At 38.5% G+C, this 24,165-nt stretch overlaps 2 protein-coding genes across 2 annotated transcripts; both read right to left on the reverse strand.

Annotated features, from left to right (window-relative positions):
* Positions 1 to 1,320: 1,320 nt before the first annotated feature.
* On the reverse strand, positions 1,321 to 2,858 carry LOC139132435 (putative uncharacterized protein C19orf81 homolog). Its single transcript, XM_070698779.1, has 3 exons — positions 2,686 to 2,858; positions 2,068 to 2,370; positions 1,321 to 1,564 (listed from the first exon to the last, which is right to left on the reverse strand). Exons 1-3 carry the CDS (start codon positions 2,847 to 2,849, stop codon positions 1,357 to 1,359), a joined length of 675 nt encoding a protein of 224 aa, XP_070554880.1. The 5' UTR covers positions 2,850 to 2,858; the 3' UTR covers positions 1,321 to 1,356.
* A 15,735-nt stretch (positions 2,859 to 18,593) lies between these two features.
* On the reverse strand, positions 18,594 to 21,895 carry LOC139132656 (uncharacterized). The gene is made up of 5 exons (XM_070698925.1): positions 21,775 to 21,895; positions 20,712 to 20,992; positions 20,072 to 20,204; positions 19,480 to 19,600; positions 18,594 to 19,007 (listed from the first exon to the last, which is right to left on the reverse strand). Exons 2-5 carry the CDS (start codon positions 20,929 to 20,931, stop codon positions 18,594 to 18,596), a joined length of 888 nt encoding a protein of 295 aa, XP_070555026.1. The 5' UTR covers positions 20,932 to 20,992; positions 21,775 to 21,895.
* Between the last annotated feature and the right edge of the window lie 2,270 nt (positions 21,896 to 24,165).

Below are 24,165 nucleotides of genomic sequence, written 5' to 3' on the forward strand. Positions count from 1 at the left end.
CGAGTGCATATACGGCGTAAACTGGTCATAATCGAGTGGTATGCCCGTAGCTTCAATGGCTTACTGAATTCTGAGTCGATCAGATAAAAAAGGATTGTTCTCTAACTGAATGCTCCAATATCGCGAATATGGCACTGTTTTTAACGTCTCATATAGCTGCCGTCAATATACAGATATAATGTAATTATACAATAATATCGCCGAGTACATTATGGAGTACAAAGTTTGCTTTATTCCATTATTAGCCGGGAGGGGTACATTATTGCTATTATTTTATAGTTTTGGCAATGGCAGTGAGTTTGTAGAAAACATCTGGGGCCACAATACTGGATAATTGAAAACATTATCAGTAATAATTTGGGGATGACATCATAAAATTCACTTGTAATGAAAGTGTTGTAATATAATACAAACCAATATATAGAGAAATCAACGCGAGTGACGTCATCGTACAGAACAGAATATTCGATGCGCGAGGCGCAGCGTCCTTTAAAGTACGTGAAAGTATAATGAGTGTAATTTTGATAATGCTTTCCAGAAAGCAAGTGTATTTTCTTTTTGGCTGCAGTATGTAGAAATGCAATTTATTGGCCTTGTCAACACATCGCATTCTCTACAATCTTTACTGTTTACGAATAAATTTCAGTCCGGGTCGATTGAAACCCAGTTGTCGACAATAATGTTTGCATTGACAAGTTGAACATTAGGTATTTGGGCCCTGATATGAAGTGTAGGAAATGATGGATGATTTGAGGTGTAGAAAAATGATGGAAAATATATCAACAGTTACGACTGATGGAGTTTTCATATTTGTAGAATATGACGATACTTCAGTATTTGCATTCATTCGACTGGAATTCGACTGAGTGTATCTGTACCTATCGGTGTTTTTGTTTCTGAACAAGCGATCTGAAAATGTATGTTAATTATCATCTTGACAAGAAGTAATAAACATTATTAATAATTAGCAATATACTGTCAAATAAGTAGGCTTAGTTCAGAACTTATACAAAGGTGCACGCATACACCGACCTCACACATATTGGTACGTTCACATACCCTGTACATGATAAAGCGACATCGAATTCCATGTACACCAAGAACTGACTGTGAATGCACACCACACAGTATATGGCATTCGTCTTTCGTCGTCAGTTGCTTGTCGTAAAGCTGTGCTTGGTAAGAAAATAGTTATCTTGTTAAAAAATCAACACACTGCTATGAAAGTCTTAATTTGAACAATGAGATCTATTTGTCATATCATTCTTAAGGCGTAACAAGTCCAAATTCTAATTGAAGTAAAATAAATTTGGCGATAAAATTTAACCAATGATATCTCGGATACGTGTGGATGTGTCATACGTTTGACGGCAAATGTCCAAGGACACGATTGGCTGCTTTTTGCTCTTCACTTTCTAAGACAGTGCATCTGCGTTGATATTCCCTGTAATCTTCGTTTAGAACGTCGTCATAGTAACGAAGATACACGTATTTTCCACCAACAAACAAACATGTGCCGTGTAGTCCGATTCGCGTGTCTGGATCATTAACAGTAATTAGCCATCTGTAAATAGAAAACAACATTTTACACAAGAATTAGGTCTGACGTCTGACCAAGAAATTACAGTCATTTTACTTGTTTACGTACGGTATAGTACGTGAGCACAAACATACCCAAAACATCAAATTGTTCGTCAATTTATGACACACTTTACTGTCTGCGGTATATATAAGTAATATCACTTATATTATAATTCCTGTCTGAGATTCTCTTTTTAAAGTACATTATCTTCATCTTCACCCAGAGTCCTTTGCGTCATCGACAGTAATTAATCGTGTACTCTTTGTAAACATTCTATCTTGAAAGACAAATTAAAATGTACGTGTATTACTTAGCTTTCCTTCTCAATAAGACTTGAGGAAATCATTGGTTTATGATTAAAGTTCCTACGATTAAACATCTCTTAGTCGAATGTAAATGTAGATTTATTAGCAGACTAATTTGCATCTGACGACCGGACAGTCACATTTATAGACCAATCGAATCGTTCGTTACAAATCACCAACCTGTTTTCCAACCCTGCAGTTCCTATCATGACGTTCATTTCAATAAATTCCACTTTTTCGATGTGTTCCATGTCGATTTGCCTGACATCATTCCTCAGTGCATCTATGACGTCACTGTGTGTAAGGTCAACTCCAGGGTAGGAAAAACAAAGAGTGAATGGATACGGCTCTGGAGAACCTCGGAATTTTCGGATATTTCGAAATGCAATATCGTATCCTTTCTTCTTAGCCTTCTCTCTTCTTCGTCTTTCACGTGCTTTCCTTCTAACGTATTGTACCAAATCTACGTCATCTTCTGAAGAACTGCAGTACAAATTGTAATGAGAGCGTGACAGTATATTAACTTTATTCCAAACTTGAAAGAACATATCAAAACCTCTCCTTCCCATGTCTCTCATCAAGACATACACCCAGACCTAGGTAGTTTGTCTCTGTTTTGTCACCCTTCTGTGACGATGTTTATTTCTGTTTCGGTCACCCACAGTTCATTTCATTAAAGACACTCTGTCCGTTCAAATGAATATTAAATGCAATATTTTTCAACTGAAGTCTCAATTTTTACGTATCGCGGTACAATACACGCTGTGAAAGATGATGTAACTATTGGATTTCACTAACCTGCTATCTGGAGGTTTATTGGTGTTTGCGGGGTCTTTAACTCTATCTTCCGTTTTTAAACCATGTTTGGAATCCTCTTTCCCGCGCTTTTTGTCACTTTCGACTGCCGAGTTCGACAGCTGCGTCTCGTGAAGGAGTTTCTTTCTTCGCAAATTATTGCTCATTTGAATCGATATTCCCGATTGGATCTCTTTGAAACAAAAATGATACACTTCATTCTTAGTGTCGTCTTCTATAATTTCTGTACATGTAGCGGATATCATAGTTTAGCAATACTGAAAGTAACCGAGTGTTGTCGGCGACGGGAAGTGACAAGACTAGTAATCTTCACGATGTTTGTAATGTATTCAGAATCATTTGGAAATGAAGCAAATCGCAATCATATCATATCATCTCGGTCGATCGATGATTAATATATATATATATATATCCACAGAGAAAAATGCATCCTTCTAAATCATTTCTTGTGTACAATTTTTTCGCCCCTTTAATTTTTTACCTGATTGAATGAATGGAAGGGAGACTTTGAAAACAAACACACCATCATCGTCAATACATAGAAAGACTTCACAAAGAACATGCATTTTTAGTGTTTGTTTGTTTGTTTGTCTTTTGCTACGAAATTCATTTGGAAATTGAAATTGGATAGAGAGCCTTCAGCTCAAGCATTACCTCTCTAACCCCATCTCAATAACTTTCTATCAAACGACGATTCAATATGGTTGTCAAAATGTGCTCTTTGTGATTTTGTTGATATATTTGATACGTAAGGGTCGCTAGCCACACTATATTCAAAGTTAGGATCACATTTCAAAATTAAAGTCAACAATTATTTTATCATCGCTATTGTAATTTTACTGTCCGCTATTGTAAATGTATTAACTTAAAGTCTTATTAGAATTCCTTGCGGGAAAGGTTTGTTTTGAAGAAGGGCGACTCGAAACGAAAGGTGGACGCGTTGTGGACGCGCGCCAACGCGTTATGGACGGCGCGTTCTATTCTGTGTACGAAACGTACCGAGAGACTCGATCGATCATCTACGGATATTCATATCAAATGTTGGTGAATTATTGTTTTTCAAAAGTTAAACATCCAAAGTGATGTCTCTGAAATTAAAAAATGTTTTTAATGTTAGAAAATCAAACATTTAGGGAGAGAAGTCAGGCCCAAGTGACGTGCGTAGTGTGTTTCACTGATCACCAATAAAAGTAACACATGTGTCTAATAATTCTTTCAGGTTGACACTAAGACACCGTCTTATATATCTAATTTTCAGGCGGCTGAACATTAAATAAGCGGTTGTTAAATAAAATTTTGAAAGTGTACACATACTCACCAAATATAGATTTACATTGTTATTAGGGAACAGATAGCGACTAAGCCGTTCTGAGAACGTTCGAAGAAGCTTTTTACAAGTACGCGCTCTCGAACTAACCGCTGATCTAATTACCCATCATGCTGTGTGTCGCACTCCACAACGCCTGTGCTATTTCAAGGACTGTGTTTTTGCACAATATAAATACACAATTAATCCATTAAAAACTTTCAAACACAAATACATTTATGCTTTTTGTCTCATACCTATTTTTGAACCATGTTGATTACTGTCGATATTGGGCAGTTTACCAGGCAAATCTCTTATGCATTCAAGTTATAGGCCTATACCGGTAATAGCCTACAAAGGTTATTCTATGAAAAAGAAGTGTCCGGATACTTAAAGTATGCACCTCGAAAGTGAAAGACTTAAAATTTTGCTCAAACGTTCCTCAGTGAAACTTTCAATCATTCTCTTACCAAATCAAGTATAAAAATCAGCGGTCATTGTACAAAGTTTGGAACTGGGGAAACAAATTACCCAACATTTTGCGATATTTGAAGTTCAGAATGGCCGCCTTCCCTGTGTTAACTCTATGGAAAAAAATAAATTTGGGATTTTCGAAAAAACTAAGAATGTGAAAAGTTTTATTTGTCCAAGAGCATTAAAATGAGCCTCAACAAGTGATGAATTAGAAAAGAATTGTAGAAACTTGAGAGCCCTAATATCTGTCCCCGAGGCGCGTTCTACCGTAACCACAGGCGGCCCAGACGTATTGAGTTTTTCTCACTGTTTTCTCTATGCAGTTCCTCTCCTTTTCTTCATGCTCTGACTGATTGGAGTAAATAAAATCATGCCGGAAAATGCCGAGAGAGTTTGACCGGTTAAGAAGGGCTTGACTACGCAGTTTCTGCGTAGTGAAGCTTCATTACGTATTCATGGTGACCCCTGGCCAGCTGTCAATAACTTTGGGGGCTTTTGTCTTTTGGCCTGCTTTGCATATGCGTCGTTGGACACGACCTGCCAATCACCCAGGTAGTCAATTAAACTATTAATTGACTGTTTACCGACCCAATTAACACTATCCAGCAGTATCAGTCATATTTTAATCGCGTGGCCCGGGTGGGCACAACGTAGGAACGCGTGTATTTCTGTGTGTACGTTTCACTTGTGGTGTTGTTTGTACCATCGTGTGTCCTTGTTTCACCTACAGCATTACCTTCAAGGTGACAGGCTTACTATTAATGTTCAGTATCATTGCACCGAGTTCTGCCCACGGTGAAAACCACCTGTTTGCCTACTAATTACTGCCCGTCGCTGCCCGTCCTGAATGTAGCCTATCTATAGCTACAGTAATCACATAAATCATTTATCAGTTTTGATATATACTCCTAATTGTAAGTTTGATCAAAATCGAGACCACATTCAAGGGCTATGCAGACTGTCCATGTAAGCACACACAGTGACAAGAAGGCGGCAAACACCTACTCACCAAGCACATCGAATCGGCGAAAAGAAGCATAAAAAGCTAGGCTTATCGCCAAAACAAACGCGCCAAGCGCTAACAAAAACCCATACCAAGCGGCCCTTTTCAGGGCCACCAAATACTCCAAAAAGGGAACTACCAAAAAATACGATAAGATGACATAGAACACACAAACAAAATAACAAAAATCGTACACATAACAAACAACTGAAACACAACATTAAATACAAAATAAACAATCACAGTAACGTAACAGAAAACATGGCCGTGGAAATAAATCAGCTATTTCCAAAGAAAAGCCGACAACAACATGAAATTCAACAACAACCTATCATCGCTCAAACTATGAAACTCCGAAAAACAGTACTAGGCAAAAGCCTTAAAATTCATTCGGACACCAACAAAACCAAACAGAATAAAACCACCTCAGGATTTCAACAATAAAGTCGTATAATGTGACTACGCTACATCGTGAGACACAAACAATCGCAACAACACCAATTCAAAGAAAAGTCAAATTGGACTCCACGAACAACAAAAAAACAAAAACTTGAAAGCTATCTGAAGCTGCTAACTCGCACTTCTAGAGATACCCTTTCAAACAAGGAAACAAAACATGTCGCGTGCCAAAAGAATCGCGATAAACCAGCTTGCAAACATTGGACAAATTTTGGGAAAATAACCCTTCGACAAGGGTCGGTTTTTCGTTATTGTCAACACAAACGATTACGTACTCGAATGCGAAAGGCAATTACGTAACACTCAGTATTATACACAACAAGCCAGAACAAACAGTAAACAAAGTAAATGAACTATTAATTAAAATGTACGAGAACAAGCACATCAACCAGGATACTTGTAAGTATCTTGATCCAATAAACATAAAATCCGTACCCCGCAGTGGTACTTATTGCCTAAAAATTCACAAACCTCCGCAAAAATCTAAAAGACACAGTCAAAACAAAATTTACCGAAGTAAAGAAATATAGAACAAACAAATCGAACCACCAAACGGACTCACAACGTGACCAAAATTAATATACTTGCCTCGCTAATCGGAAAGCAAGACCACTAAAATGCATTAAAATAAATTTTCACAAACACAAACTAAGGAAAGAATCTACACTGCGACTGATGAGAAACCACACTCGGGTTTCGAAACGCAAGCGTCAAAGGGCGACTCTATCAACTTTTGTAACAACATAGGTCCGGCTGCGTCTCGCCATAAGCTTTCCCCACACAAACAAAACATTACCGTACACACTAATCCTAACTTCTCTACAAATATCCAAAGCGAAACAAACATTTCATTAACACAAACAATCGGATAAGAATGTAGGAACACATTTTCGAAACGAATCAACACAAACTCGACACAAAACATTTAGGATAGTTAGGTGGGGAGCCTGTTTCACATTTTTTACATCTCGCTATACTGTCTATGATTCTAAAAATAAAGTCATCTGCCACTTTTTCTGTATACGCGGTTTGGCAAAACTCATCTCTTCAATCGAAAGTCGGGCGATTTCATGGTTCTTTGGGGCACTTAAGTGTACGTCGAGCTTAAGGAATGTAGTTACATTCGCGATGTTTTATTCGAAAATTATTTATTCCTTCAGGGCAAATGCACATAATTTATGCTGTTGGAAATACTGGCCGCTCATAACAAGACAATAAACTCAATATATGTGCATTTTTACTTATATTGTCAAAGTACCACCGACACCCACAAAAAACCAAATGGTTCAGTCCAGGTATTTGCAACTCTGCCATCCGACTGGTCAACAGGAAATCAACCATAGGTGTCTTTTGGCACGCGTATACGCCAGTCACCTAGGCGACGGTAATCTGCACCACTTATCACCATCGGGAAGGTACTCCTCCCCATATACCACTGGTGATCCCACCCTCAAGGCACTGCGTCATTCGACCAAGCATTGTTATTGTAATTTCCTGCATAAAATTAGCAGCGAGGTCAACCGGTCAAACTCTCTCGGCATTTTCTCTCATGTAAATGATTATATAACCTAACCTAGCCTCTTGACGCTTTATTTATTTTACACCCCATTACAAGGACGTACCGGTATATCTCTCATACACACATGTTGTAATTAATTAGTCAACACAACTAATCATGCTAATCCGTGGACTTATCAGGGATTTTATGGGTTGGTCAACATTACGAAGATAGGAAAACTTAGGGCGACGTCAAAAGTTCAATGTAGGATAAAAAACTTAATTCCCTAAGTTTCCCCCCAAACCCCCCCCCACCCCCCTAGAAACTTAATTGACTTATATTGAACCTGTTGCAAGGCTCTTTCTATGTAAAGCAAAGCTAAGGATCAGTCAATTTAGGGGTGAAACAAAGTAATGCATCGTTAAGGCCCCACTAGCTGTAACTCTTGAAATTTGTTGACCTCAAATTATCTACCTATTCTCTCTTCTCTGAAATCTACCCTCTGAAGAGATATGAGCTTTTACTGCATAAGGAAACCATTTCAGAAACATTTGACATGTAAATTAAAATTTTAAGGGTCATTTTGATTTCCTGGCATTTTCAAAAATTTGTAATATTAAAAAGGAATCAGAACATACAGTGTCACAGTTGAAAACATTCACCCTTATGCATTACAATTTGGACTACTCTGTGCAGTTTATATGAAGATTTCAGTGCAGATACGCATAGTATCGAGGGTTTTAGCTTTTCTGCATGGGGCTGTGACTTAATGTTTGGGCGAACATTTAATCGCAGTGTAATCTTTATCTTGTTCAAATTGCATATATAGCCCCGGCAGGTATAGTGTGTACACAGACCTAAATGACTACATTGTCACCAACTTATTTTAGTTTGAAAGTAAAATCATAAAAATAATGCTAAAAGATACAGCTAGTGGGGCTTAAGATTGGGAACACACTTTGTGTTTCATCCAATGTAAATACAACATACTAACAACAAACTTGAAGTTTATCAATGAATGAACAAGAACAACAACAATAAAGTCCAGGTTTCTCCTTCCAGAGGCATAAAAACTATCTCATCTGTCCTGGTGGTTGTAACAACTCAGTTCACACTGCTCCATTCAGGCGGACTACACGTGCACCAGAAATGTAGCAAGATATAATTAAAAATAAATTCCGTGTGCAACCAGAAACAGTAGAGAAACTACCGTCTATGGTGCAACAGAAGCCAACAGCCTGCATTGTTTACACTAACTAGGCCAGGTGCAGCTCTGCACCGTGTTAAAACAACTCCCTCCGCTAGCTTCAACACGAAAGTGTGCATTTCTGCTCTATTTTTTCAAAATATTCATTCCCCTGGCAATTTTTACCATAAATCGATTTGTAGGATAGAAACTTTTTAGGTCAAACCCCCCCACCCCCAAACTAAAAGAATTAAGTTTTTTATCCTTCATTGAACTTTTGACGTTGCACTTACTGAAAGTTACTTTTTCATTTACATCTCTATCTTTCGCAATGTTGACCAACCCACAACTTTTGCAACTTGCCATTTTAGAAAAACACCAATTTGTCTTACAGATCTCTGTAAGACAAATAAAATGCATACAAATTTCACGGTTCTGGTGTTCAACCATCTGCTTGGACATACGTACCTTCACTGTCAATACCTTCATAAATATCCTTGCTGTGTTACGAAATTTTATATGCAGTTACAGTCCCTCCACTCACGAGAAGAGACTGTGATACGGTCAAATTTCCTCCGTGCCGAGGGACTAAGATATATGTATTAGCTATTCTCTTTTTTGAGAATTCAGTGGCACTGAAAAGGGAAGGACCGTTCGGTATGCAGTCCTGAGAAAGACTGTTTTTGAGTGGGGTGCGGCATTGCTGGATAGCTGAATAGCCCCCTAAATAGCTAGATAGCTAATAGCTACGTTAGCCATAAGAATAGCTTACATTTAGCTGTTTGTGGCTATTAAAGCTATTACTAATTTCCACAGGACACTTTTAGCTGCTAATAAACGTAGTAGGTAGCTATTCAGCTAAAAATAAATGATTATTGTAGGGCTGGTTATAGAGCTATTAAAGCTATTAGCCGTTTTTAGCCGCTAATAGCCACTCTTAGCTTACTATTAGCTGGCTACCAGCTACAAACTCCTGATGCCGAAATGGGCTGGCTATTGAGCTATTCAAGCTATTAGCTGTTATTAGCCAGCTATTAGCTGGCTACCAGCTAAGCAGCGGACACGTCTAAAAAGCCTGACAAATACTTATTACAAAGGAAGGAAGTTACGAGCGTGACTTTCACTTAGGTGTAGAAAGAATTAGACATCTCATAAATATACTGAATAAATATTGTAGAACCAAGAACGTAGTATTGAGTTCTTTATGGAAGATATTTTCTTTCATGAAAGTGTAAGTTTCTACTAACCACAGCACATGGCATTTTTTCTGCATTGAGAGCTAAAGAAATCACAAATTGTATGTACATGTCAGTTTGCAGCTGAACACAAAAATTGTTTGTAGAAGACTTCCCACAACTGACAAGTATTTACATAGAAAGATACACAGGCGTTTGGAAGATAAGCTGTTGTTTTGGCTTGGCCTTTGTATTAAATGAAAGATGTGCGAGAATATGGGTAGAACCAAGAAAGTAATATCAAATGTTCGGTTACTTTAGAAATACCTAATTGCATTGTGCATTTCTTGTCGAGCGGGGCAACGGAGGAAATGGTGAACGTGGTAATTCTTTTGTTTATTGTTTTTAAGTTATAAGCGAAGGGTAGAATCACGTCAAAAGATCACACTTTACATGAGAATTGGTAATGTTTATGCCCACTTTACAGGTTTCAACAGACAACTAACATGAATGACTGATTACACAAGTTCTAAATCAGACAAAGAACTGCGACCAGTAAGTTCATGTGGAAAATCGGAAGCGCATTTGCGAGATCACTCAGATCGGCAGTGGGAATAATTGGTGTAAATAAGAAAGATATCGACAAACAGGTGCTGCATTGCAAGAGTAATTGCATCGTAAGACATTGGAAAACTTCTCGAGTTTAAAATTTCATAAGCAAATGTTAAAAATGCAATAAAAAAGTCAGAAAATACACGTACGAATTGTATGTCACCTCATTCGGCGTGTTAATGAAGAGAGTATAAGTTTCCAGGCAAGGCAATAATTAATACGGGAAAAAATGATAGTGTTTTTGCATGAATAAGATTGAATAACATTGGCTAATAGCCAGATAACATTGGCTAATAGCGGTTAAAAACGGCTATTAGCTTGAATAGCTGAATAGCCAAGGATTTTGGTATCATTATAATTATAACTTACTACCTCAAAAGAATAAAAGCAAAAGTTTTTATTAAAGTTATATTTTTAAAGAAAAAAAATACACTATACCAACTATGGAAACCACTGTCTCCATTTTAATAACAATAAATGACTACAGACTGCTTTGCAGATTTGGGGCTGTATTCGGGCCTGGTTTTCGCCTTGCTCTGTCTTTGGTAGCTCGTACAAGTAGAGGTGCGCTAAGTGTCTCTGCATCAAGGTGGGCCTGTGCGGGTATTGAACTCTATTCGGCCTGACTTCTAGTGACTATGGTTCCAAAGGCTTGGACTCTACAACTGCGCCAAGATGGTTCAGCCCACCTCCACCCTTGATCATTCACAATTTAACCAATTTTGACAAATTAATGCTTACATTTGATTCCACTATTCCAACCATACGGTATGATGATGGAAAAGTCTTTGATTTATCACAATTCAAGTTGAACACATTGAGCCTTAGAGAAGTTGTTGCACAAAATGTAATGTATTATTGCTTTCATGAATATATCAGGCGCCTTTGCAACTATCAGAGTCGGTGTTGCAAGACAGTAACCGCCGTTTCGATCTTCAATGGTAAACATTACAGCAATATATTGTATTCCTAAATTCGATCAGTGGTATCAGTTTTTGAAAACTAGAAATCTAAGCAAAGACCATCTTGCTTGTATCCCCATGCACGTTAAGGTAGAGTAACCGTGCTCCGAGCAAAAACTAAATCACAGGACTGTTGCCCAAAACAAACGTACCCACATAATTATTCACTGTAAAAAGGTATGTACACAGGAGAACAAAAGGGTGCAGGAGGTGCGAAACACAACAAAGGAAGTGTTAAAATGAGCAAAACAACGACAAAAAGTGAAACTCCCAACCAGAAAATACAGTAATCTCGCTTGTACCTCCATCTTTGTAGTGTGCAAGAAAGATAAATATAAATCCTTGTATAGACTAGATTCTTAGTTCTTAAATTTTCATATCGTTGGTAAATTCAGTTTCTTGTCTTTCCATTCGACCAGAGCCGAAGAACTATCTCTCATCATACAGTCAAACAAGCTGTCTTGATCCCCTTCCCACAGCCTTGCTGAAGAAATGCTTGAATAATTTAATTCTGTACACAAACCGTTAATCGCTCCCTACGGTCTGGAAAGGTACCTTTATTACGTTATTCAAGTAAGCAATAGCCTAAAAAGCTATCGTATGAGATTTGTTATTTTTCATAAAATAATGGCAAACACTGTCACTCCTCACTTCCAAGTTGCTACTGGAAACTTTGTAATCTAAACATAGAAAGTTTCACAATACAGAGACTGCTCTACTTAAAGTTACTTAAAAGTTCAAGAAAAGTCGTTATCATTGCGAACATCAAAATTTGCATATAAGCTCTGCGTATGTGTGAATAATTCGTGAAACTTTGTGGCGTCACCGTTGTCCACTGCACATGGTATACCGTTCTCCTAAGGCTATGATCTGCAAGTATTGATGTCAAATGACTAGAAAATTCACTTCCTGGATAAATTAAAATATTAAAATATCCTTTACAAAAAGAAACCTCTTCATTCATGCATGGGCTACCAGACCTTGTCGCTGGGCTACCAACTTCAGAAAATGGTAGCCCAATCGGACAACCAGGGAGAAAAGTTAATTTCGAGCCATGACATGGGATGCGCGACGAGCTTCTCTCTAAACAGCAATATACTCCTGTCCAACAGTGATGGAACTTCAATAGATCATCGATGACAGAGATTCAAGTACAACCAAGGAAGTTGCTAAGTATGCTGATGATATTTTGTGAAAAAATTGGTATAACTGTTACCGCTGTTGAGACATCGCCCAGTAAACTTGTGACAATGGACTGTTGCAGAGGGTAATATCAAAACAAATTAAAAACTATTTCATAAAAACAACATGAGCATGTGGTGTGTTATAAAACATTTTTTACCTGGTCTTTATTCGGGCTATACCACACGTTTATTACCCCTTGTGGCCGAGCGTTACCAGAAACACATCGCTATACGCCCTCGTTCGGCCTCGGGGAATAAGGTGTTGTTTTCGTGCACGTGAAAGGCATCGCTGATCACGCCATGCAAATCTACGATCTAGCATGTTCCAGAACTTTCTATACAGCCGCGTCGAACTGGCGAGTTAGTTTCATACCGCTGGGCTCGGCTCTTGTCCGCATGTCACAGCCAGCTCTGGCGATTGTAGTTTTTGGGTATTACGAAATCGAATGCGGCCGCCCTGGAAAAAATGTGTTTCCTGTTACCCGACCTACTCTAGTTCAAATCCCCTAACTCTAAGCTGTTTTACCTAGATTGAAAACAAAGCCAGAGAAGCCGAAAAACGAGCTAAAAATCGCGTTAATTTAGGGAAATTCGTCAATTTCCCAAGGCGAAAAAAATACTCACTGCACTCGCTTTGGCCACGTCAATGAAACTGAATCGGGATCCGAGGCCTAGGTCCCTAAGCAATAGGGTAGGTAGGTCTGGAAACATTTTTTCTAGTTTTTTAAATTCAGAAATGAGAAAAGTAAGATATTTCAAATATATCAGTGATTTTGAGCTTACCACATATCTTGCGGGATTTTCTTGCCAGTGAAGGTCATCAAAAGGTCAACCTGCCACAACCTTAGCTTTTGACGACCCACATAGACGAAGACAACAAAATTCCACCAATTATTGTACAGTAAAACCAAAACTATCGCTTGAAATAAATTCTGCAAAGTTTTGCAGCATGTGTTCATTCTTAACCATCCCGAAACAATAAAAAATTCCTTGAACGGAGAAGTTACCCTATCCATGCATCGGTAAACAACGATGCATCACTTCTTGTCTCTACATGGATTCTAATAGACTTCGACTTGTAATATACAGCAGTAAGCCTAGGTTTAGGAGTCATAGCTTTCAAGCTGCTTGGTGAAATGCTTCAGATCTCGTAGTCGTGACCGCATCAACCATTCATTTTGAAGTACTTCAAAATTACCAGAACAAAAGCTTGTCGACAACTTGCCACTATCTTCAAAACAATGAAGACGGAAGTTTACGTTCGAAAATCTTTCAGATTGTCCTCTAGTCTAATCTTGAAAGATGAGTGCATACAACTTCAATGTAGATTGAGTAGCATTTGTGCTGAATTTATAAAATCTAGCTTCTTTGTCGGGAGGCACTACATGTACCTTGTGTCAGAGCGACGAATCCGTGGCTGATTTCGGCCAACCAATAAACCAATTTGCACCTCCAAAACAGAAAATCGAAATGCAGCTAATTTTCAATTTCCAAATGGTTTTATCATCTTGATTATTAACTTTTAGGCCAATTTTTAAATTTAAAATCTTTGGTCTGAGATTGAAATATAGGAAATTGGTGGTGACATTATTCGGCCAACCATTTTTTCACCCTGAAATCAGAGAATGAAATTCGAAATATGGGCAAATTTCGTGATTTCATCGGTTCACTTGACCCTTTACATTAAAATTGGACCAAATTTCGATTTTGAATTTGCTCTGTTAGCATTCTATTTCTGAATTAAGAATGACACGTTCAGCGCGGTATCTTTTGCGGCCAACCTCCTTTGCAATCAATAATGCAAATGGAATTACGAATTTGGTGAAACACTAAATTTGGTGTTGGTTTTCCTGAATACGAATAGCGACCTTAATGGCCAAACTTCTAGTTATGCAACATGTTAAACAGCAAATCGAAATTAGAAATTAAAAATTGGCTCCACGTGATTTCTACTGACCCATTTTCAACATCACTTCGTAGGTCCTTGACCAGATTTAGTGAAGGTTAACGTAAGTGACACAAAGTAAAGCCAACGGACATGATCAGGACATAATTGTAACAATTGTTTTGAAGACCTTGACTAGATTTGATAATTTTATGAACCTTACGGGCGCTGTGATATTGCATCGGTGCCAGTGGCGTCTATTAAACGCTCTCGGGTCAAGGGTCACCGCCACAGTACCGCTGTGAGCCAACCCATAGGCTTTCTTGACAGTTTACCACTTCACCTATCAGTGTCGCTGATTTAGCTAAGTTAGGGAATTTTTTTTCCCGGCATACCTATCCCCGGCAGCCCATTAATCAATTCCAATCTGGAAATTTGTCGCCTCTTTAACCAGCGCACCTGTCGTCCAATTGCTGCCATTGGACATTCAAATACCCGTACTTGTGGTACTGAAGATTGTCAGTCTTTTACCGGACACTTCTGTTACCCTGCTCCCGCCGCCTGACATCCTTATTCATGCTCCTTATATCCTGAAAATTGTCAGCTCTTTATCGGATACATCTGTCGCCAATTACCGCCGCCCGACTCTCTAGTCCTCGGCAATTTTAGTGGTCGGTATAGCCAAACCTTTATCGAGCACATCGGTCGCCTAATTCCCGATACTCGACAACATACATCCGTTGTGTCAAGACTTGGTTTGACCACTCAGGAGTAGTGCGAGACTTTCAGCTATCAGCACTGCCGTCAACTGCCTCAGGGAAGATATTAAAATCTCCGTAGAACAATGCCCCACTCCTACATCAATACGCATTTCCGCATTTAAATTTTTGCTGACTAATTGAAAGGTAAATTTCGTTTTAAAAAGAAAATTTATCTAAATTGATGTTTGGCAGGTATAGATAATACCATCTGCGGCAAATGTAGACGAAGAATAAAATTTGTACATTTTTGTCTTTCTGACGGCAGGTTGGTAGTATACTGGAGCGGCATAATTGTCGGTTTCTGCCCGTTAATGACCATTGAAATTCCCGCACTTTTGGTACGGAAGATAGTCACCTGTTTATCAGGCACATATCGCATGCTGCCCGCTCAGATTCATTCAATTTCAAGGACATTAGGAACAGCAGATTGTCAGTCCTTTTCGGATAGAGCTTTCGCTAACTGCCCGCTGAAGGTCATTCCAATCCACATTCTTTGGTAAGGAAAATGACGACCTTTTCCAGGCACACCTGTGGTCTGCTGCCCGTTGACAGCGATTCCTATCTACGCGCTTTGTGTACGGGAAATTTTCAACCTCTTTCCTGGCATTCCTGTCCCGGCACCCCATTCAATGCATTTCCAATCGTCGCACTTTAATAAGTACGATAGAATGGTCGCCCCTTTAATTAGCACACCAGTCATCCAATCGCCGCCATCCGACATTCAAATACCTGTACTTGTGGTACCGAAGATTGTCATTCTTTTACCTGACACTTCTGTTAACCTGTTTTTGCCGCCTGGCATCCTTATTCACGCTGGTTATGTCCAAAAAATTGCGGCTGACTCGCAGCGTGTTTGCAAGGTTATATCTGATTGGTCGATTGTCACTATTCACAGCAACTTAGGGAGTTTATTTGTATTATTTCATTATAACGGTACGATTCTGCCAACCAATTGGATAACAGCTTCGAAATCGCTGCAAGTCGCCCCAAAAATTGACAGTTCTTTATCGGAAACACCTGTCGCCGATTACCGCCGCCCTACTTTCTAGTCCTCAGCAATTTTAGTGGTCGGTATCGGCAAATCTTTACCGTCCGAGCACACAGTCGTCGCCTAATTCCCGATACTCGACAACATGATAGGCCTACATCAGCACTCGCAAGACTTGGTTTGACCACTCAGGAGCAGTATCAGCACGGCCGTCAACTGCGTCAGGGAAGATATTATATCCCCGTAGAACCGTGCCACTCCCGTATATCAATAGGCATTTCCGCCATTTAATTTTTGCTGACTCTTTGAAAGGTAAATTTCGTTCAAAATAGAAAATCAATATAAATTGATGTTTGGCAGGTATGGATATTACCATCCGTGGCAAATGTAGACGCAGAATAAAATTTGTACATTTTTATCTTTTTGAGGGGAGATTGGTAGTACTGCTGCGGCATAATTGTCGGCTTCTGCCGCTTTATGACCACTGAAATTCCCGCACTTTAGGTATGGAAGATAGTCAGCTGTTCATCGAGAACTTATCGCAAGCTGCCCGCTCAGAGTCATTCAATTTCACGGACCTTAGGTACGGCTGATTGTCAATCCTTTTTTGGGTAGAGCTTTCGCTAACTGCCCGCTGACGCCCATTCCAATCCACATTCTTTGATACGGAAAATGACGACCCTTTTCCAGGCACACCTGTGGTCTGCTGCCCGTTGACAGCGATTCCTATCTACGCGCTTTGTGTACGGGAAATTTTCAACATCTTTCCCGGTATTCCTGTCTCCGGCAGCCCATTGAATGCAGTTCCAATCATCCCTCGCCAAAGTGGTCGGTATCGCCAAACTTTAACCGAGCACATTTGTCGTTAATTCAAATATTATTATAAACACGATTGGAACTAATTTTGGATAATTAGATCTTCATATTTTTCAAATTTCTCAAAAGTGTTAGGTGCCTTACAGCTGAATGTTGCGATATTACAAATTATTCATAAAAACAAGTGTGCAACTTAAAAAGAAAAGTAGATGACGTTACATTCGCAGATTAAATTACTTCACCATCAAATCATCCCAAATTAGTTCCAATGGTGTTAATTATAAACTTGGCAAATACTCGCAATATGTCAGCAGGATTAGCAGAGGTGGCGAACGGTTGCGATAAATTGTGTAACTAATGTTAGGGCAAATTAAACATTGTAATTAACCCAGTTTGTGCCTGGGAGGAGAACTCACTAATGAGAACCTGGGGTTGAAAATTGCGTCTTTAACAAAGAAACTGCTCTCTATTGCTAAACGCATACAAAAGAAGTGCAACGGAGAAAATTTAAATATTCATGAAGTTAAAATCTAGAGTTCACTCGAATGATATACGCACAGCGCCCTCAGTTAATACAAAATCATTACAAGTTGGCCTGGAAGTACGCTTTGCCGATGTATCGAAGTAGATCAAACGAAGTGTAAGGAAAGCTTGAGTATTGGGGCATTTTGAGAAGTACACAGCTAGAGACAAATATTTAAACTAGTTTTAGACCTACATTACATTGTAGAAAATGAATTGAAACAATACACTATATATATCTATTTAAACCCTTAAACCCTTATAAAATGTACATATGACTATGACATACTTAGTGATGCTGGGTTACTCACAAGAACAGTGTCTTCAACAATATGATCATCTCTTATCTTGTGCGAAGCGCGTACGTTGGCTTGACCGAGAACTGATCAATTAGGTTACTTTCAGCGAGCAAATATCTCCGGTCATAACTTGGCACAATGGCGACGTTGGCTCAACATGGGCACAGTTCAGAAGCAATACATCTACAGCACACTATGAAAACACTCGATCGACAGAGACAATCGTGTCAGATATACAATGGTGATGCGGACCGTTATTCTGCATCGTCCACAATCTCAATTACAAAGATGTTCCAAATCCCGGTCAATACAGTCAGTTCCAGAAGAATAGTCTGTCATGGTAATAATGACAAAGTTGCGGCACAAACTGAATGAGAAATGTCTTCGTTTTGCCTACATGACATATTGTGACTACGACTGCATGAGATTAATTTGCACCTGGAAATGTGAATAATTACAATCACCCAATCACACACTATATATCACGTCTATGGTCCAATCAGCAATTGTTTATCAGTTTATTACCGAATAACTGAATCACATGTGTCAAACTCTGTTTGTTTTCCGTTTTGCTTGTGGATATGCATTGTTCGTAACAGAAAGTGTTACAGAGCATTAAGTCTTTTGCAGTAGTAAAAAACAGCGATTTTTCAAGAAATATTAAAATGGCCCAATGTCATGGAAAAGTAAGCGGGATATTGACAATTAAAAAAACTCTTTCACAAAGCTGAAATGTCAGAGAGAAGACTTAATTATAGTTTTAGAAACTTCCCCCGCCTCCTCCTCCCCCATCATCACATGTGTGATCACCATGGCTACTTATGCTGCTGCTACTATGACTACTGTGATTGCCTCGACGATAGCGTTGAACGTGATCGTCTTTAGTTCTTCCATTAATTGATTGACTCTCCCATCGACATCTACTGGTTACACAGCATACGATACAACAAACCCCGGTGAGAAGGGCAACGACACCAAATACAGCACCTAACACAACGGTTTCTAATTTTCCGGTTCTGACGTCGTTCAAATCGTCGACAAGTCGCTTGATCGTCACAATGATACCAGTTTCATAATCTTCGTCTTTGAAATAGTCCTTGACCGCTTTGAACACATCATCCACTTCACCATCTGTTAAGTACGATTTCGCTTGTCGACCAGTCGCTATTTGGAGCTGATTTGTGAAAAAAACATGTGATTAGAGGGACGACATGTTAAATATTAATCCTTTCTGCCTGTCTGTAAATCTTATTTCAAAAACGACCAGCTTTGTAAAAACACAAATATCCAAGACACATTAAAGTATTTTACAAAATAATGAAAGTATGACGGTCTGAGTTTAGCAAATTTGATTGCTCCCAAAAACAAAAGAGGGGAACTAAGCTTGCAATGTATCCGGGGAGACATATTTTTACGCGATTGCAAACCACCTTAGTCTTTAGTCACAAGACAATGAATAGAATGCGTTCTTTAGATTAATGAATCATTTTAATGGCAAGAAATTCAATATCGCATAAGTTAATGCAACAGAATCGTTATTTTTACATATTGTAGATTTTAATTCTCACACAATATTAGGCATATGAATAAACATTGGATGCACATCACGTCGATTAGAACCAGAAAAATTGGCATTTTTTACAAACCTGTCGATCCCATTTTGCAAGAAAAATCAGAACATTATCGTTACAACCGATGTCCTTGAACCATTGATTGCGAAGTTTGTGAGCAAAATCTTGAGCCCTTTGTTCGTCATTAGTATCGTGGCTGTAATTATCAAGAATTTATACGATATAGTTATGTAAGTACAAACACAGGAATTAAGGAAACACACTGGTGCTATAGTAATGATGAATTGTTCAACGTGGTAGAGCGTTATATGCAGAGCAAACGTAGTGAATCGTACACATGTTCAAATTCATTCATTCATTCATTCATTCACATGTTTGGTCACAAAGACATTATGCCAGATCGACATTACAACTCAAGGACGATATGTGTAACTATCAAACAACTGTAACTAGTGACTATATTATGAGTTGTCTTTTTGTTTGAAGTCTAGGATTGTGTATACAGAACAGGGAAATATTAGATTGTCCGTGAAACAATCTACCTCAAAAAAACTTTCTAAAGTGTAAGTTGTTTCAGTCTATTATCAATCTATTGTTTGTTTCAATCTACAAGCGTTCATCGGATGTCTTTTTCATTTGTTCATTACAGAAACATATCGTCACTTACTGCCATGTTATTGACATCTTGTAAACCATAGCAACGCCAAAACGGAAACCACCCCATCCAGAGCATCTATCATCGGTACACGTACACTTAGTTCTATTGTGAGCAACAGTCAGTTCGTGTTCTATTCTGGCAACTGTACAAAAACAACATTTGGTAATTGAACCGTAAAAGTTGTCAATGGAGAAGGAGAGACCAGCAGAACATAAAACATAACATTATAATGATTCCACTGCACACTGTCATGAAATCGGTTAAGTGTTGGTAAAGGAAATGACACCAAATTGTTCGGTTTGCAGTGATTAGAACACAAATACTACACGATGGCGACAGGGACAGCAGTGTGAATAACAACTACCTTCAGGCCTTCAAGATGCGAGTGATAGTGCCATCTGTAAACCAGTTGCTTAAGCGTGTTTAGGGTTGTCTTCTCTTAGATCTGACAATATTACACAGCTGCTCATAACACAGAACTAAACTGCTGCAATTTTTACAAGCGTTATGTCTTTGAACAAATCATTGAATATCAGAAATTCTAATGAGCATTCTGTAATCCTGAGCTGTTAGATTTTTCTTTAAAAAATATGAGGAGATGATGGACAATGCGATAATGATAAATTTCTAGGTATGTTGATGTTCCTACCTGCTGTTTTGGAAAGAAGGCCATCTGGATCACATATCCAAGACTCATTACCTTTGACCTTACCACTGTGGCAGGCTGTGTGATTTGAAAAAGGGTCAGGGTAATCCATTGGATTCCATCCATCATTAGAATACATAGTTGGCAATGTAATCAGACCAAGACTACGCACAACAGCCAATGTTATCAGCAGTAAACACTTCAATGATATTCGCTTCCACATTTCGCCGCCAACTGTAGACGCTGCGTCGCTGATGTGAGGAATTATCTTGTGTATTCTTGAACTGCAACATAAAATGACGTATTGTGAAGAAAATAACGATTAGGAAGTCATTTTTCAATAAACAAAGTTTCACTGCAGGTGGTTAAAAACATCATACTATAAACTAACCCTGTGTGTGGCAACACTATGTTGGAAAATATGATTTTTAAGACTTGTTACGGCAGTTTTAATTATGTACACAAATACAGAACATGTATTTGCCCTTTTAGGGTTAGTGAACTATTAGGTCCAATAATTATATCTGTTATGAGATATTGATGCGTATGTGACGTCATCAGAATCGGGACATACATCGGATATAGACTAATCAAATGGCGAAAAATGACTGTTATCAGGAGTCTTCTAGCTTTTCACAAATAAGTTATTTTGGACATTGATTATCCGATTTAAAATCAAAATCTTACAGTTATTGTAACCTTAAAATGTTCGGGGTTCCTCAAAAGGAAGTCACTTTACAATGTCTGCTCCTGTCAGTTTTCACAGGTCACTGTGCAGCACTGACTGTTTTTTCTCTTGGACAATTTCTAGCGAAAATTACATACATGTATATAACAGCTATAGGCAGTCTGCGATTCGAAGATTCATTATGTCCGACCGAGCGGAATCCTACATCAGTGCCATCTCGGTAGTGATTGAAGGTCATAGTCCTTCAGAACACAGTGCAACCAGACAGTGGACAGATCAGTGTGGACTTCGTATTATTGCACCTAGTATGGGAAAGCGTAGTTTGTCGAGATTCCCAAGAATTGAAAGGCTCTCAATAGTCTTCCAAAAATTACTTACTTTGTCTTTACATTGCACAACAAGGAGAGAGCGACGAAAATTGACCGAATACGGCATCACAGCTTCAATCTTATATCAACCCAGGGCGGTAAATAACTTGCATGCCTATTTCGAACGGGAATGCGAGTCACTCGGGCGCTCGGCTTGGCATGCAAGTATAAAAGTTTACGTCACATTAAAGTATGTAAATTAACATAATTACATAATTATTTCTGCAACTACATACATACATACATACATACATACATACATACATACATACATACATACATATCATATCATATCATATAATATATTATACATACATACATACATGCATACGTACATACATACATACAATAATGTCACAATACACATTTGACATGTCGTTATAAAGGCGAAAAATAATTAACTTAATTTTAATCCCTCTGTGGTTGGGTGCAAATTGGGATAAAACGGGTGAAATGTCAGTTTGAAATTGAATTCCTTGGAAAGAATCTTATCTGCGTGGAGTAATGATAAATGTAGTACATGTTTATATTTACAAATTCGTGAAAACGTGTGATGATTTTTTTTCCCTGATATTTTTGTTGTTTACTCCGCTACCATAGTGATACACACGTGGAAGATGGCAGTTACAACTCAACTATGGTTCTTAGTCATTGATTGTTTCACCAATAACTTGACACGGGGCTTGTCTCAGCAACGACCGAACAACCATTGGCAGAAGACATGTTCCTCACGAAAAAGTATTTGCAAAGTGTTTTTTTTTCTTTGCGGGAAGGGGATTCTGGTACCAGTGGTCAACGAAAAAGGCATATGGGCAACCTTTACAGTTTTTGAAAACGATCTGTTCCAAATACCGTACGATACTACATTTTCATGTAAAACAATTCTAGTTGCAATTTTCTCAAAATTGCCCAGATGGTCGTCCTCTCTGATTCAAATAACATTTGCAAAACATCTGCTTGAGCACAAACAGTAATTGCGAAATCTACGATTTACATTCGCATTGGAAGCCAGTGTGGCGTAAGCTTTCATGGGATCGATATCGCACGACACTTGGTACATTATTTGAACTTGACACATCCAAATATTTCATAAGATTTCCCCTGCCTTGTCATGTCAATGCCTGTTTATCGATCAGCAAGCTTTCCCAATCCAGTAAATTTACAAGAAATGCCATCAACAGTTTATATATCGATGACATTACGATGGACATTACTCTAGAGATTTGTGCATTCATTCATTATGTACTTCGTTCCTTGAATCCGCTAACTGTGCGCCCTCAGTGGTACTCAACAGGTAGGATCACAGATATACCCAGTACACCTTTCCCATGGCGCGTGCCTAACCAGGGCCGTACATTAATGTTTTATCTATCCTTTCTTGAGGAATCCAAGAAGTAAACCCCGTGAGGTATTGAAAATCGTACACTTGATTATCAGATTTATCTAAGATAAATATTATGTACTTGATAAAATATTCAATGGAAAATAAAAGAGTGACAAACTGTTAATGGGCTATTGACACATTTGCTATTAATGCGAGAACCAGGGATTGAGAAGGGCGCCTATTGAAAATCGTATAATTGAATTAGGGCATTACTCGTTACCCACGTCACAAAGGACGGCAGCGCAGCGAAGAGAAGAGCATTGTAGGCGTACAAGTCCCAAACATAGACTTGCTCCAAGTCCGTGGGCATATAAATATCAAAACAGAATATAGAAGGAATAAACTTTAGCAGACTGTCGTGTAAGTAGGAGACTATTGCGTATATCTTACAGTAGAGTGTAGGGGTAAACGCGATGGCCCATCAGCCACTGTTGCCAAGAAGAGCCAAAGCCAAGCTATTGGGGCCAGTCTAGTTCTTACAGAAACATTTGACCAATCAGTTAGCCTTTGAAATGTATTCTGATTCTGATACTAACTTTTCTTCTGATGTTGTCATGCATTCGATGATTGAAAAAAATGCGGGAAACTTTGCATAGTGTTAAAACTAAAATGTTTTATAAACAGTACAAAGTGTGGAGCGCGTAGCGTCAGTTCTTGTCTCGTATTTCCCATGCTTCTTTGTGACTCGGGGAAAAAAAAAAACTTTCCGTCAATGGTAGTGTTGTACTCACAATTCAAAGGCCGAGCAAGTTGGAAAAACATGGCGAACACCTACTTACTGTAAAAGTAGGGATTTTACATGAAATTGATAGACAGCTACCATAATAATAAATTATATATCAAAAGAAAGCTCTCTTCAAGACCAATTGATTGCATTTTGTTTGATGAAAATCGGTTCAGTACATGCAGAGATATGTCCTGTGGATTTGATAAAAAACTTCTTCCCATTTAGAAATTATGCCATGGTAGACACCTGTAGTTATCATAACCACCAGTGACCCCATTTTGAACATTGTT

The sequence above is a fragment of the Ptychodera flava genome, chromosome 5 (assembly GCF_041260155.1).
Source record: "Ptychodera flava strain L36383 chromosome 5, AS_Pfla_20210202, whole genome shotgun sequence".
Lineage (NCBI taxonomy): Eukaryota > Metazoa > Hemichordata > Enteropneusta > Ptychoderidae > Ptychodera > Ptychodera flava.